This window comes from Protopterus annectens, chromosome 3.part1 (assembly GCF_019279795.1).
Source record: "Protopterus annectens isolate FY-2018-M chromosome 3.part1, PAN1.0, whole genome shotgun sequence".
Lineage (NCBI taxonomy): Eukaryota > Metazoa > Chordata > Ceratodontiformes > Protopteridae > Protopterus > Protopterus annectens.
In genome coordinates, this window is record NC_056732.1 from 996,653,570 (window position 1) to 996,670,377 (window position 16,808).

The following is a 16,808-nucleotide window of genomic DNA, read 5'->3' on the forward strand; positions in this document are numbered from 1 at the left end:
GCATTGTTACAGAACATCTCGTTTAGTGGGTCATGACATGATAAGATACTTAGATATTTGGCTGAAATGGAATGCTGAGCAAGGAGCCATAGATATGTGGGAAGAAATTATCTAAAATATTATAAGTAAGATGAACTTACAGAAAATGTTATTTATGGACATTAATAATAACAAACAAGTGATTAAGATTTTTGGTCCCACTGGTTCTTTCTGAAGGTCAGACTTAGATTTATCAACTAAGAGATCATGTACATTAGACTGTGAAAAGGAAATGAAACAGTTCATTTGGAATAACAAAAGAGAAAGACTGCTGTGGGAAAAATGAATTCTGACAAAAGAAAAGGGAGGTTTTGGTCTACCATCTTTGGAGCCATACCAAAATGCCACACAGCTTACGTATATATTTGATTCAGGACTCAAAATACATGTCCAAATGAAAGGCATGGTAGACACATAGCCAATGTGACAACTATAGGATCACAGGACCCTTAAAATGAATCCAATTTGAACTGCTTTGTGAAAGTTTGCACAGAGAACCAAGTTGCTGCCTCTAGAATAGAGTTCACCTCTTTCCAAAAACCCACAGCAGAAGCCAAAGACCTGCTAGAGTGAGCCCTGATGCTACCTAGACGTGATTTACTATGATGAGAACAGCAGAAAGAAATAGAGTGAGACAACCATCTAGAAGTTATCTGCATTGACACTTGCTGTTCTTGTTTTTCTTAACTTTCTAGGAGCCTAAAAGCTTATTGGCCTTCCTGAAGTATTTTAAAGGTAATAGGTGTTTTGATGTATTTAGTTCAGGAGAGGAGAGACAGATTAAGAAAACTGAGATCTTTCAATCTAAAACATAAGGGATTTCTCTTCTCTGCGTCTGGTAAACACTGGATGAGTATGGAATCTGCACAAGTTTGAATAATGTAAAGATGTAATGGATTATAGTAATGCATTATTATCACCAAAGTTTAAAAGATAGAACGACTGCAAAAAAAAAAAATGTTAGTTTTTTTTTTTTTTCAGTCTTCATATCCATCTGGCTGTAGCTTGATGCTACAAAGACGAAAGACAATAGCCTGTGTACAGATCCCACAACTAACAGCAGTGCTCTTGATGCTTGTGGTCCACACCTCCTCTGAGAGAAAAGAAATAATGCTTAAGTTTAGCCCTTAGACAGAAGATGGATGTGCTTTTTAGACAGGGAATAAAAACTTGAGAAAAAAAGGTACTAGATTTAAAAATAAAATTGCATCATTAATTATTCCCCTCCATCAGCTGGCTACTGCAAGTGTCTGCAGTCTTACTTTAATCCAAGATACCTGTCTCTTACTCAGAAACGTATCCCTGCATGTCAGGGAACTAAAAGACCTCCAATACTTTATTGTGACAAGTAATTTATTTCTAAGTTTGGAAAGCTATTAGGCATTTTTGGCTAATTTTAGGCAAGAGGTCACGGATTATTGTGCTGTCTTCACTGACTATAAGGAATTCATATTGCAAGCAAGCATCCCAATAATAACGCTGTAGGATACAGAAAACAGTGGTAGTTTCAGTTGTTAGAGTAATTCATATTTCCAATGTGTAATTTTATCCATTAAGGAACATTGATCTTTGCTGAGCTATATGTCAAATGGCTTGTAGTCAATCTGCAAAGAATACTAATTATATTCTGTAAAGCTGGATTGAAGATTCACATAAAGATATAACAACTTACTAAGACCTGCTTGTTATAGCATACAGTATGTAGTGTTATACAGAGCAAGCCTTTCTGACTTTGATACAACTCACAGATCACAGATTTATTAATCATTCACAACAATTCTTAGATTTGTATTTATTTTATTGTCTGACATCATTAATTTTATGAATAGTGTAAATTTGATCTGGGACCCTCCTCCCAGTCTAGTGTCATTACCTCATTCTACCCAGTACAGGGAGAACATTTGAGAAGGCCAATCAGCTTAGTTTCTGCTACTCCTTTCTCTCTTTCCACAAACAAAAAAAAAAAAAAAAAAAAAAAAAAAAATTATCTGCTTTTACTGTATTTGTGTTTCTTCCTACTTTATTTTGTTTTTGCATCATCTTAAAAGTACTCAATTGTATTTAATACTGCTTGGTGTAACTCATTCTAAGCCTTTTAGTTTAAGCACTTGGGCTTCAGACCAGTTGTTTTACATTAGGAAGGTTTGTGGCCTGCACTGTGGTGGCAGGACAGGTAGCTCACATCCTTCTAAGTTGGGAACTGCAGATTGAGGGCTCAGTGTCTGTTATTCTAAAAGTGTATTAGTTCTGGTTTAAGCACTTGGGCTTCAGGCCAGTTATTTTACATTAAGAGGGTTCGTGGTCTGCACTCTTGTGGGAGGAGAGGCTGGACTCTGCCCTTCTGAGTTGGGAATTTCTGGTTAAAGGCTTATAGTGCCTGCATATTTGAACTGCTTCTTACTGTAATTGGTACACCTTGTTTGCTGTAGCATAGACTAGATCCAGGCCTACTGAATCTAGCTTTGTTTGTATTCTTGTTGTTTGTTTGCTTGTTATTTCCCTGAAAAGCTAATTCCACCTAAAACGTGGCTTTTCAGTGCTTCTGTGGATCCCTAGTGATATCTGCATTGCTTACTGTACTTATTTCCTTGTTTCATTTGAAAGAAAGTTACTGTTTGTTGTTTTTGCATTTAAGTTACCTGTAACACATTGCATTTAAGTTACCTGGCACTTGCTCACTAAAGCAATTATATAAGTCAGCACTAAAAAATTAAAAGCACTACACCCTCACAAACTCCCCTTGAGTACCTTGTTCCCCATTGGCCCTTTTTCAATTATAAAGGAATTCCCAATACTATTCTAGCATGTCCAAAGGTCAGTTGTCAATCTCCTCTCTGGTCCAGCTGGTGAATCTGGGAATCTTGAGGCAATGTTACAACTGCCTCATGTACACAGACAACCCTCTCCTCCTCCCAACAAATTCCAACACATGTGAGAGATGCAACCATATAGCCAAAGTGGAGGCTAAGCTCTCTCAACTCAGTACTGGCGTAACCAGTCAGGAGGAGAAGGAAACCACACTCACTACAATTCCAGTCTCACATAGACCTACCACGACAGCAAACCAAACACATAAACACACAAAAACATACTCGGAGGCTCTAAATAAAAATCTGCCTAAGCAGCAGAGACCTCCAAAGCAGACACCCAAGCAACCACTACCCCAAAACAAAACACGTGCAACACATAGCTCACAAAGCCAGTGTGCCGAACAGTCACAGCCCTTAAGGCTAAACAACACACCTGATACACTTGTAATAGGTGACTCTATCGTCAGGCACACTGACGTCCTGCTCACCACACAGAACAAGGAGAAAGACACGGTGAGCTGCATGTTGGGCGCTAGGATCCGCCACATAACACAAGCACTCAGGTCACTCCAAGGCAAGTACAAATATGACTCAGTCATGGTCCATGCTGGTGTGAATGACCTGAGACGTACCTCCCTAGACTACATGAAAAGAGACATAGAGGAGCTCTCTGAGCATGTAGCCCAGGCCGGTATGACCCTGACCTTGAGTAGCATCTTACCCTCACCAAGAATGATGCCACAATATGAAGACAAGATGATCAATTTCAACAATTGGCTTAAGTATTGGTGTCATTCAAAGGGGATCCAATGCCTGTCAGCCTGGGTTGACATGCTCGATAAGCCACGATGCTTCGCTAGGAACGGCTTGCACCTGTCAACCCTGGGCTTTCGGATATTGGCAAAGGCTCTTGCTACCCCCATAGTGCCTTTTTTAGGCAAGGCTGAAAAGACAAACCCACCTCCATAGGTATCACAAGGGATAAGAAACTAAGAGTAATGCTACTCAATGCCAGAAGTCTAAACCTCAAGATGCATGCACTCGAAACTCTCCTTAGCATGGAGAAGATCGATATCTGTGCAGTAACAGAAACCTGGTTCAAGGCTCCCGAGAGCATCCCAGCACTGCCAGGTTATACCTCATACCATGCTTTTCGGCCCCAAAACTTGGACCGAACCACAAAAGGAGGGGAAGTATCAATATTCGTCAAAGATACCCACACCTCCAGGTTGGTGGCACAGCACGAAGCATCAGAGACTATCCATGTGCAACTAACAGTGGGTAAAACTGCCTTCCAGTTTATAGCCTACTACAGACCACCCTCCCAAACCCAGGAACCCCACTCGGCCTTCCTGAGAACACTGGAAAATATGAAGGTCTCTCCAAACACCATTATATTGGGCGACTTCAACTACCCAAACATAGACTGGGAGCATTACTCTAGCTCCAACACCCTAGCCCAAAGGTTCCTAGAATTTATAAACTCAAATGCTATGGAACAACTTGTTACCACTCCCACAAGAGGGGAAAACATACTGGACCTGATCATCACCAACATGGGGACTTTATGCTCCAGATCAGAAGTGTATCCCTCACTGGTACGATCAGACCATAAACTAATCTCACTGGATATTCACATCCCGACCCCACCCCCTGCCCAGAAAACCACAGTGAAAAACTTCTCTAAAGCAAATTTCACACTCCTCAAAACCGAGGTGGAATCCTTCAAAGCCCCTGGGCCTGTGGAAAATACGGCCCAGACCGCAGAATCCTTTATAAATGCATTCTATGAACACTTTCAGGAATGCATGGATCATGCAATCCCAAATAAAACCAAGACCCAATCCTCCAAAGGCAGACATCCTGTCTGGTGGACCCCAGCCATAAACAAACTATACAATAGAAGGAGGAAGCTACTACATGATAGAGCAAAATCCCAAAAAGGGAAGGCATCTCTGATCAGGATTAGCAAAAAACTACGGGCACTCATAAAATCATCTAAGGCCAGCTTCGAGAGAAAAATTGCACAGGACACTAAGGATAATCACAAGGCTTTCTTTAGTTATGTTAGGAACCTGGGTGGTAATTCCCAGATATGCTCAGAATTAGTCCAAAATGACAAAAAATACACCGAAATCACAGGCATTGCCAACATCCTAGCTGACAGGTTCAGTGCAAACTTCTCCCCCCCTCCCCACCAAAAGGGCAAATATCCATCCCAGTAGAGTGCTGCCCCCTGACATCTCAGATGCTCAGGTAAGAGCTGCCCTCTGCAAAGCAAAAAACACAGCATCAATGGGACCAGACGGTGTCCTGGGCTGCATCCTACATGAACTCCAAGAAGAGCTAAACCCAAACATAAAACTACTGTTCAGTCTCAGCCTTACTACAGGATATGTAACCAAAGAGTGGCATACAACAACAGTGGTCCCTCTCCACAAATTTGCTGCCTCAACGGATCCTGGAAACTATCGCCCCATAAGCCTGACTAGCTTGGTCTGCAAAGCTATGGAAAGGATCATGATGGACCTCATAAATAAAGATATTGGGGACCTACAAACACTGGCTCCTACCCAGTTCGGCTTTGTTAAGGGCAGATCCTGCCTCTTAAACCTGGTCGATTTCTTTGGAACAGTCACCAAGGCCATTGACGAGGGGAAGGTGGTTCACACAGCCTACCTGGACCTCGCAAAAGCCTTCAATACAATACCCCACTCGGGCATTATAGATAAGCTCACCAGCTTAAATATAAACCCCTATGTCACTAGATGGGTTGCAAACTGGCTCAAGGACAGAACCCACAAGGTTAGAATTGCTGGAGCCATGTCATACTCCAAACCAGTTACAAGTGGCATCTCACAAGGCTCAGTCCTGGGACCTCTCTTGTTCGGTATATATTTCTCAGAGGTACAGGCCAACACAGAAGGACTGTGGCTGACCAAGTTCGCAGATGACTGCAAACTGGGCACCATAATCGACTCTCCAGCCGACACAAGCTTCCTCCAAAAGGGCCTCATAGAAACAGACAACTGGTGCCAGAGCCATGGCCTCAAGCTAAATGCCAAAAAGTGTATAGTCATCCCCTTTGGCAAAAACAAAGTGCCCACAAATTACCACATAGGTGGTAATCCATTAAGTACAGAAGAAGTAATTAGGGACCTGGGGACCCAAGTTGATAGCAATCTCTCATTTGACAACCACGTGGCAAAAGTGGTTAGAAAAACATTTTATATAGCCCACCTAATCATGAAGGGATTCACATCTAGATCAGGGGAGGTCATTGTACCTCTTTACTCATCCCTTATCAGGCCCTGCACTGTTATAACTTGATATTACTTGTGAACCTCTCTCTTTGAAAGTTTCTGTGAGGCCATTTTTGCTTGGGCTGGAGGTCTCTCTGTTCATCAGTGGCAGTGACTAACATTGAGCAGCTTTATAAGCATATCCCTTGTCTTATAAGCATTCTCTTTGCAGGTCAAGCACTCCTATTATATAACAATCTCCCCCAGGAGTGCCACTTCCCTGCTAAGCCACTACTTTTTCTGTCTCATACCAACTCATCTCTCTTCTTTCTCATGAGAAGGGTCAGTCAGCGCGTCCTCTCCTGCCCATTTGGTGAATCTGGACAACCATCTCCTCCTCCCATGTAACACTAACACTTGTGAGAGATGCAGCTATTTAGCTAGACTGGAGGCTGAGCTCTCCTCTCAGGACTGCGGCTCTGAGTAAAATTTACCTAAACACAGCAGAGGCCTCAAGCAGACACCCAAGCAACTGCAAACTCAATACACCACACAAACAACACATAAACAACAAAATCAGTGTGCAAAGCAGTCACTGCCCTAGGCCAAATACAACACCATCCTACCTTCACCTAGAATGATGCACAATACAGTGATAATATGATCATTTAATAAAATTGGCTTAAATTCTGGTGTCATTCAATTCTAAACCTACCACCCTAGAACACAAAAAAGGAAAAAAACTAAGGGTAATGCTACTCAATGCCAGAAGTCACAATCGCCCTTCTCAGTATGGAGAACATCGATGTCTGTGCTGTGACAGAAACCTGGTTCAAGGCTCCTGAGAGCACCCCAGCACTAGCAGGAGACCATCCAGGTGCAATTAACCATAGGCAAGACTGCTCTGCAATTTGTAGCATGTTACAGGCCACCCTCTCAAACTCAGGAACCTCCCATGGCCTTCAAACAATGGAGGGATAAATGTATCTCCAAACACCATCATACTAGGTGACGTTCATAAACTCAAATGCCATGGAACAAAAACATACTTGATCTCATCATCACGAACATGGGATCACAATGTTCAACATCACTGGTGAGATCAGATCATAAACTAATCTAAACTAGTGTGGTCTCCTTTAAGGCCCCTGAGCCAGTGGTAAACATTACTCAAACCACTGAATCACTTACAAATGCCTTCTACCAGCACCTACAGGACTGCATGGATCAGGCAAAAGACAATCATAAGGCCTTCTTTAGCTATGTTAAACCCTGGAGAGGAAACTATATCTATACCAGAGGAAAACACAGCATCCATGGGAGAACTCAATGAGGAATTAAACCTGCAGTTAGGACAGCTGTTTAATCTTAGCCTCACCTCAGGATATCTGCAAAGCCATGGAGAGGATCATAATGGAACTCATAAATAAAGACATATAAACTTGGTTGACTTTTTCGAGACAGTCAAACCCATACATCACAAGATGGGTTGCAAACTGGCTAAGTGACAGAACCCACAGGGTCAGAGTTGCTGGAGCCATGTCAGACTCAAAGCCTGTCACAAGTGGTGTCCCACAGGGCTCAGTCCTGATAACTGGTGCCAGAGCCATGGCCTAAAGTTAAATGCCAAGAAATGCATAAAACAAGGTTACCCCTAGCTACCATATAGGTGGCAATCCACTGAGCACAGAAGAAGTCATCAGGGATCTGGGGACCCAGGTTGACAGTACTGGAAAGGCCCCAAAAGTTCCTCACCAAAAGGATAAAGGGTCTCAAAATATGTCTTATGCTGCCCGACTGAAAGAACTCCAGCTCTATTCAGTCTCATACCGCTTGCTCAAGGGTGACCTGTGCCTGACATATAAGGCCATGTCAAACCCTGATTTGATGAATATGCTTCACCTCAAAAATCTAGATCCCTCAGAACCACAAGGGCGGAGATTTAAACCTTGACACGGTTATTAATAGAACATGCTGGAGGGACAGATTCATCACCCAGAGACTCCCTATGCTGTGGAACAAAATCCCGGCATGTGAGGCAGAGCACCTCGCTGGCCTTGTTCAAGAGGAATCTTGACCAATGGATGGGGATACAGAGGCACAGCAAAATAATAGGCATAGCTTTATTCAAACTAAAATAAATGCCCTTGGGCAGATAGCCTAGTATGAACCTATGAACCTATGAACCATAATTGAGTACAATGCCCCTTTTGGGATGTACCTTACCAGACACCTGCAGCAACTGGAAAGACCCCAAAAGTACCTCACCAAGAGAATCAAAGGGCTCAAACAGATGCCATATGCTGCCCGGTTAAAGAAACTCCAGCTCTACTCAGTGGCATACCGCCTGCTCAGAGGCGATGTGTGCCTGATGTATAAAGCAATGTCCAACCCGGAATTAATGGACATGCTGCACCTCAGAAAATCCAAATTCCATCGAGCCACGCACTTGAGAGACTTGAACCTCAGCACTGAAATAAATAGGACATGCTGGAGGGACAGATTCATAACCCAGAGGCTCCCTTCACTCTGGAATAAAATCCCAGTCCAGGTTAGGCAGAGCCCCTCACTGACTCTCTTCATGAGGAATCTTGATAAGTGGAAGGGAGATCATAGGGTTACCCCGGGTATAACTTCTGTGTCACTGTTAGACAGAGGCACACTATACTAACCTCGAAAAAAGGCATAGCAAAATTAATTTAAAATGGGTGGTGAAAGCCAAACACACTCTGGCTAGGCTTATAAATGCCCTAGGGCAGATAGCCTAGTATGAACCTATGAACCTATAAAAGTAAATATTTTTCTCCCACAAGTGTGGCAATATTACATTTAGTGACACATGGAAGGGGTTGATGGTATTACTTCAAGCAAGTGCTGATTTCACAAAACTAGCTAAAATGTTGTAGTACCTATACCCTTAGGTTTTAAGGGTGATACAGGATATGACTGCCTGTGCATGTGTCTGCAATTATCAGATGTTAATAGTTAACTACATTATTTACTTCAGATCTTTTCTGATCACATTTTCTTTCCATTAGTTTTCTGACATAATTAAAGAACACTTTGTTGCTGCCTTCAGTTTTAGATGATGGCATACTTTCATTGCCCAGTCTCACCTTTCCAATTAATGATAGAACAGTACTGCCAGCTTTTTATGGTGGTATCATTTCTGATGGTCTGAAAATATGTTATGGTGAGAGAAATATTCCTGTGTAGCATTTGCACTTCACAGGAGAAGTGGTGGTAATCCAGTTATTGCAAAGAAGGCAGACTGGTTGTGAATTTCAACTAGAATGATAGGCATTTAGTCTCTGCTTCTAGCTCCAAGGCATTAGCTGCCAGATGAACATTAATATTTAAGTAGTAAATTTAGGAGCAACTCTAGGAGAAGGTAGAATCCCGCTAAATATTTGAGTTTTTTTTCTTTGTCAGAGACAATACTGCCTAACGACCCCAGTGTATCCCTTTTTCATATGAAAGAGTGGTGACCTCATCAAACCCCTGACCCAGAGTGAGCTATGATCCTGTCATAGCAGTCTTGGATTCAGTTAAATCTGCTAATGATATTCTTGATAGTTACCTGAGTTAGCTGATTACAGTCTTCTTGTTCTTTACAGGAAGCTGTGAGGTAGGTGTCTGTTTTCTTTTTTTATCATCATTAATCATACATATACTACAAGGACTGCTGATTCTTGTTTATTTGAAAATGGATTCAGAACCAGGCTAAATTTATTATCACCCTTCCCTCACAAGTTTTATTTTCTTTAACGCCTTATAATTATACATTATTGTGACTCTGTAAGTGTGTTTCAAAAGCAGCTTTCACGAGGACCCTTGAATTTGCATCTGATAAAATGGCTGAGGTTACTGTGATTTTGATAAATATGCATTGTGGACTTATGATAAAAGAGAGCTCAAAAACTTCAGTGCATATTTTTATTTGCCTGTGTCACACCTGCTGAATCTTCATGTTCCCATGTCCCTTCATCATGGATAAAGTACAGCACATAGACTCAAGTTTCACACATGTTTAAGCTGGAGATTTATGCAGTAAGAAACAGCATAACTTGCATATCGACAAGAGCAGTTTATATGGATACTGGTGTTCTGCATTGCTTATCAGTGCAGGGAAAATTAAACAATGCAATCTTTTCAGATGCTCATACTGGGAAAGTTTTGTAATAATGGTTAAGACTGGAAATCAAGTGAAAAGGGCATAACTTGTCTATGATATGGAAGTAGCAAATTACCTTCAAAACTAGTTACTGCTTTTCAAAGTCACTTCTAGAAAGAAAGTAGAGGCAATCTTCTTTAAAAAAATAATCATATGAATTACTGTTTCTGGTCAATATACTGTACTTACGTTTATCTTGTTCTTCCACTCCTTCACTTTCAGTGTCACTTGGTAATATCCACGGCTGTGTCGAAACTTGAAGTTGTCTACATGACTCATCCTATCAAAAATATGTTTACAGTATGAGTATAAAAGCTCAGAAAGGTGCTAACTCCATTTTATATGTGATAGCATGCATTTCTCCTCTGTACAGACTATATCAGTGCCTTAAACCTGCATTCCTACTCAACTTTATTTTTTATTAGCAGTAGTAGTATTTGGTATCTTGGCTCTTTTGTTAGTACACAAGTTTCCAGAAGACTAAGGCATCAATATTTAAAATGTACTAGTAAATGGGTGTTACAGGGTCACTGAAGCATCATTCCAGAAAAAAAAATGTTTAGATTTCCCTGAAAATCCAAAAAAGGTTCCTCTAAATACTGGCTGTTCACATGTCTCCTGCCAGCTTGGGATTTGAACAGAAATCCAGGTGGTAGGAATATCATAGTATTTCCACAGTAAATTGTAAAAAAAACTTTTGGAACCAAAATGTCGCTGTCCAGTAAAATTGTTCTGCATGTAATCCAATACTTTACAGTATTGCTCCAAAATGTTTATTTTATGGTCGTACCACTTCTGTTTCTACAACCTCATAGCTAGTGTAATGCCGTAAATGCAGTATTCCGTATCTAACTCATCAGTAGAATGAAACAATTCTAAGCGTACTTTTGCAGCAGTAGCAAGGCAGAATGTGCACCATTTATTTTCAATAGAGAAGTTACGATCTAAGTAGCACAGTCTGTATACACACACACACACACACACACACACACACACACACACACACACACACACACACAAAACACAATCATCTTCATCTTCTCTTCAATATACCTTTTGGAGGAAAAAATAAGCTATTTATATCCTACTTTTAGGTATGTCATGACTGTGTATGTTGATAAACATGAGTCAAACCTTTCAGTACACACATTACAGTTTAATATTATTCTTAATTTTAGATTGTCTTATCTAGTAAACATGCAAAGTGCAGAGCTTACTCACATGCAGATGTTACTGGACAAGTATTTACATTTATTTAACTAAATCTGCTATTCAGAATGAGGTCCTCAACTGCCCCCTGATTAGGAATAATATCTCTGACTTTGCTTCATATTTTTGCCCTGTCCTGTCTCTTGGAAATGTTTTTTTTTCCTGGTAAATTAGTGCGGATTAACATCGTCCATTAATGCCAGACATTTGAGGTCTATACTGTTTGTTCTTCATGAAATACATGTTGATAGAAAACCTGCTGTTCTATTAATTTTCTAAGTCAATGAGAGTAATGTTAAAAAAATTGTCACTGATTTTGGGCCTTTATCCATTGTTATTTTTCAATTGGTCCCTGAATTTTAACCAAAGAACTTGAGAGTCATGTAAGTATTTAGCGGGAAGTTGAACAACATTAATGTACAGTTGCTGCTGCTATCAAGATTCACAATGGCTTTTTCCTCTGAGTCACAAAAGAAATACACCATTATGTATAAACTACAAACCAGACTGGGTGTACTTTCACAAACCATAATCAAACAAAGCTTACACTACTTAACTCTCCTGCTTTTTCTGAAATTCTGACTTAATTTACAAGAGATATAACAAAATACATGTAACAAAATGCTGAAACAGAAGCAAAACCACGCAAGCGAGTCAAAAGAGTTTCATGCTTCCTAATACCTCGGCCCATGGCCTTCAAGGGGAATGTATTACAACCTCAAACATTTCATTTTTAAAGCATACTAATTGACTATGACTTTCTGAGTTGGAATCACAATTTGTTATTAACTTTGGCACTGTGTGGCCAAAGGGTTTGAATCAGTAAGTTAATATTTGTGTTCTATAAGGTGATAGGCAGATTGTATGTAAGATAGAAGAGGGACATCATTTCAGCAGCAGGAGTTATAAACATGTATTTCTTTGATATCTACATGTGTATGTATTTTATAAAATTTGGTAGATATACATTTGATGTTATTAATGTGATTCACTGAGGGGGTACATGTTTGTGTAATTTTGTCATAGCCAACGTACTTAATTCAATTTGTATAGTAATTTTTTATAGCAATACATACCAAAACATTTTTGGTGTGGGAACAGTTCACAGGCTGTTTCTTTAAGTGTATTCAGTAATTTGTCAATAATGTGGCATTTATTTAATGAGATGTTTGGACATGTAATCAATTAGTATGCCTTAAAAATGAAGTGTTTGAGGTTGTAATGCATTCCATTGAAGGCCATGGGCCGATGTACTAGGAAGCATTAAACTCTTTTGACTCGATTGCGTAGTTTTGCTTCTGTTTCAGTGTTTCGTTACATGTATTTTGTTATATTTTGTCCTCGTGGTGTATTTTTTTTAATTTACAAGAGACTAAGTTACGTAGATTGTTGTTAGTTATGTGGGCTAGCCAGTGTGTACCATGTAAGTTAAGTCAGTGCATATACTTTTAAAAATAATTTATTTATTTTGTACAGTAAGGTGACATAATTTAAGGGGCCTGTTAATCAGGTTTTAAGGATGCATACTTTCTTAAATGGTAATTTTCCAGAGTATCTAGCTGATTAAATAACATTACTGATATAAATACTACACAAGCAGACTCTTAATTCAAAACCCAGAAATTAAACATTAAACAAATTTTAATGACAGATGTATTTTTTGCACTTCTTCAAAGATAGGTCACCTATAATGTGCGGTGTTGTAAGAATTGTATTACAGGAATCAATGACCATCAACCTAGCTAATACCATCATTTGAAATGTTCTGTGGATAGCATATAGCATATAGTATAAGTTATTGTTATCACTGTAAGTGTTTCAGCTGATGATGCAATTAATATTTTTCTTTCTGACTGACATTTATATATGTTATAAATAAAACTGAAACAAAATAAAAAAATAACTAATATGATAACATTTATACAGTCATAGGAAGAATAAAATGATGGCATCAACTCTGCACAATAAGGAAGCTAATGGCCTGAAACTAACTCTCTCTCTCTCTCTCTCCATATATATATATATATATATATATATATATATATATATATATATATATATATATATATATATGTCGCATTCACATAATAACAAAGAATATTAAAAATGTTTCCTGTCATTGCCTTTTTTGTCAAAACTAAGACTACAGATTGCAACAATTATATGTTTAATGACTTGGTAGAAGAAGCCATGCATTCATTGCTGCAATATTCTGTTAGCCACAGAAAAGAAAAAGAAAAAAACAAAACAAAACTTGAACTATAAAGAAGAAACAGCACTGAAGAGAGGATTGGTACTTTGGCAAGTTGCTTTAGTTAGTTATAGAGGACCATTATTTCCAAGGTAAGAGTTAAAATAAGGTGAGGTGGAATTTGTTTGATATAGGACAACCTGGACAGCATTTTTAGTAAACAGACTTCATACACATCAGCAAACTCATTCAATCAAAATATGAATAATCTTTGCATATTTTAAAACTTTGGAGCATTGCATCCAAAATTAATATATGACCACTCCTTAATTTGTCCATTTTGTATTTTTGTTCTCTAAACTACACGTAGCTTAGTGTAGCAGGAAGGAGAATTTACAGTTTTGCCTGCTATTTCACTTTAATCTAGTCCATGTAATACACTATGGAAAGTACAGTCATGTAAGTAAACTTACCATAACAGTAGATGTTCAAATAATCACTGCTGCAGTTGCCTTAGCTATATGGGTTATATCCTGTTAAGGATATAACAGCCAGCCAGCTTGCAATGCTTCAGGGCATCTTCCACACACCCAGACCATGTGACAGCTGGAGCTGAGCTGGTTAACACACAGGTTTGGGCACCAAGCCTTTCAGAGTTTTCATGCCCACAGAAAGAAGAAGAAGGTTCAACCCTGACAGGTTATTGCTTGTAACAACAAAAACAGATATACACACCATGATATAAAAACACACCTAAAAACAAAAAGGAGGAGGAAAGGAACAACTACTACAGTAGTGAGCACTGGAGCATCTACTGTTATGGTGAGCATACTTATACAATTCTAGTGTGTTCACCATACTGATCACTGCTGCAGTAGCCTAAGCTATATGAGTAGATTACCACAGTTTAGAATATGTAAGAGATGGAAGAGTCTAGCAGCCCCTGGAGAATGGTCTTAGAAAAGCCTGACCTAGATCTGGAAAACAAATCAAGCTTGAAATGCTTTGTAAAAGCATGTACAGAGGACCAAGTTGCTGCTACTATAATACTTCTACAGTCCAACCTTTTACAAAAAAAGACATAGAGGAAGTTATGGCTATGGAAGAGTGTGCTTAACCTTCCCTGGAACAGATTTGTTGTGGTGGGAATAACAAAGGATAACAGCCCGATACAATGAACCATCTTATTATCTTCACAATAAACAAACAACTGATCAGAAGTTCTGAAAGATTTTGTTCTGTCAAGATAGTACCTAAGTTGCCAGTGGACATTCAAGGTATGAACTATTATTTTGACTTCATTTTGGGGTTCAAAAAAGGGCACAGGGGGATGGATAGTTTGCCTTAAAATAATATCAGATACCATTTCATTTAGAAAGCTATAAAAGAAGGATTAGTTCTCATAAAGACTCTGTCTCTGTGGAAAATGAGATAAGGCTGACCCACCATAAGAGCTTGCAAGTCAGATACTACTTTTGCAAAGGTTGGAGCAATCAGTAAAAGTGTTTTCCATGTTAAGATCCTCAAGTCAGAGAGATGAGCTGGTTTGAATGGGGCTGGGGTTAGCTTCTCTAACACAAACTCATCCCAAGGAAGAGCCGCCAGATTTATTTGAAGTCTTTTATGCAATGCCCCTTTCAAAAACATTTTGACATTAGAATGCCTTGAAAGAGGCAAATCCATTGGCTGATGTGATGAAATGGCTGACAAATAAACCTTGATAGAGGGTAAGACAGGCCACAGGAAAAGTAAATCACACAAATATTGCAGAACCAGACAAACATTAGCACTGAATAGGTGCTGGTTATTTTGTTGGCACTAACTAGAAAACCTTTTCCCATTTGCTTATATATGATTTACTAGTAATAGGCTTTATAGCCTCCATAAATACCTGGTGCATGTCTTCAGTAAATAGGTGCCTAAAATGTATGAAGACCATGTCATCCAGGCAGTCAGCTGAAGTTGTTTGAGACTTGGCTGTATGAAAAACCCATGTTCTTGCATGAGTAGACCCAGTCTGTGAGGAAGCATGGGGACACTGCCGCCGGTTAATTTCAAAAGAATGGAAAACAAATGTTTCTTGGGCCAGAAGTCAGTTGCCACAATGATTTGGGGGGGATTCCTCATGAATCATCATAAATACCCTGGATATAAGTGAAAAGAGTGGCAATGCATACAGGAACATTCCTGTCCAAGAAAAGCCAAAGAAAAGGCATCTGTCTTCAGGCCTTCCTGTATGGACTCCTGGAACAGAAATTTTCAAGTTGCTTATTCAGATAGGAGGCAAAAAGTCTATTTGAGGAAGCCTTGGAAGACACCCCCCCCTTGATCTATTTTCTATTCATGAGGGTGTGCCATTGACATGCTCAGTTCATCTGCCTTTGACCTCTACCACACAATTTTGCTCTGACAAAATGTAAGATGACTGTACAGTGAGACTGTGCTGTAAAGCTATATCCCAAGCTAACATGGCTAGTCTGCATAGGAGGTAAGATCTCATTCCCCATCGCTTGCTTATGTACCACTTCACTATGGCATTGTCAGTAACCACTTGGAAAGTTCCAGGGGACCACAGGTGATTCAAAGAGTAGAGTACCTTGGTAAAAGTCAGCATATGTTTTATTTCTGTTGTCCTTGAGGCCTTGAAGCTGTTCCCCAAGCAAACTCTGAGGCATCTTTGGTTGACTATCTGCTTTGGGGCAGGAGGGGAGAAAGAGAGACCTGGAGTTAGTGATATTTGATGTCATGTCCAAGTGATCTCTCTTTTCAAAAATCACAGAACAGGAATTTGAAAATATAAAGGAATTTGGTGCTGGGTCCAAAGAGACTTCAGATACTATTGCGTATTCCACATGTGGAGTCATGTAACAGGTATCATGGTAATCATTGATGCCATGAGACAAAAAATGCTGAAGTATTTCTTTGCAGTAACTGAAATCTGAGTAAAAAAAACCCTGCAATAGATCAAAATATAGATTTATTTTTTCCTGTAGAAGAAAGTCTCTTTGTACTAAGGTGTCTAGCAGATACCTCAGGAAAACAATCCTGTATATTGGACTGAAAAAAAATAGTTTTCAATGTTTTTTTTTTTTTTTTTTGGTATACCAACTTGTGTAGGAGATCTCTTACACTTTGAAAAAGAC

The 16,808-nt window shown here is 39.5% G+C and overlaps 1 protein-coding gene across 1 annotated transcript in view; it reads right to left on the reverse strand.

The window, feature by feature from the left end:
* CCHR3.PART1H8orf34 (chromosome chr3.part1 C8orf34 homolog) overlaps positions 1-16,808 on the reverse strand; it is a 3,081,413-nt gene that overhangs the window by 393,878 nt on the left and 2,670,727 nt on the right. Inside the window, exon 13 of the mRNA XM_044067160.1 lies at positions 10,455-10,545. Within this exon, the coding sequence (XP_043923095.1) occupies positions 10,455-10,545 (91 nt within the window). The remainder of the gene's footprint in view (positions 1-10,454; positions 10,546-16,808) is intronic.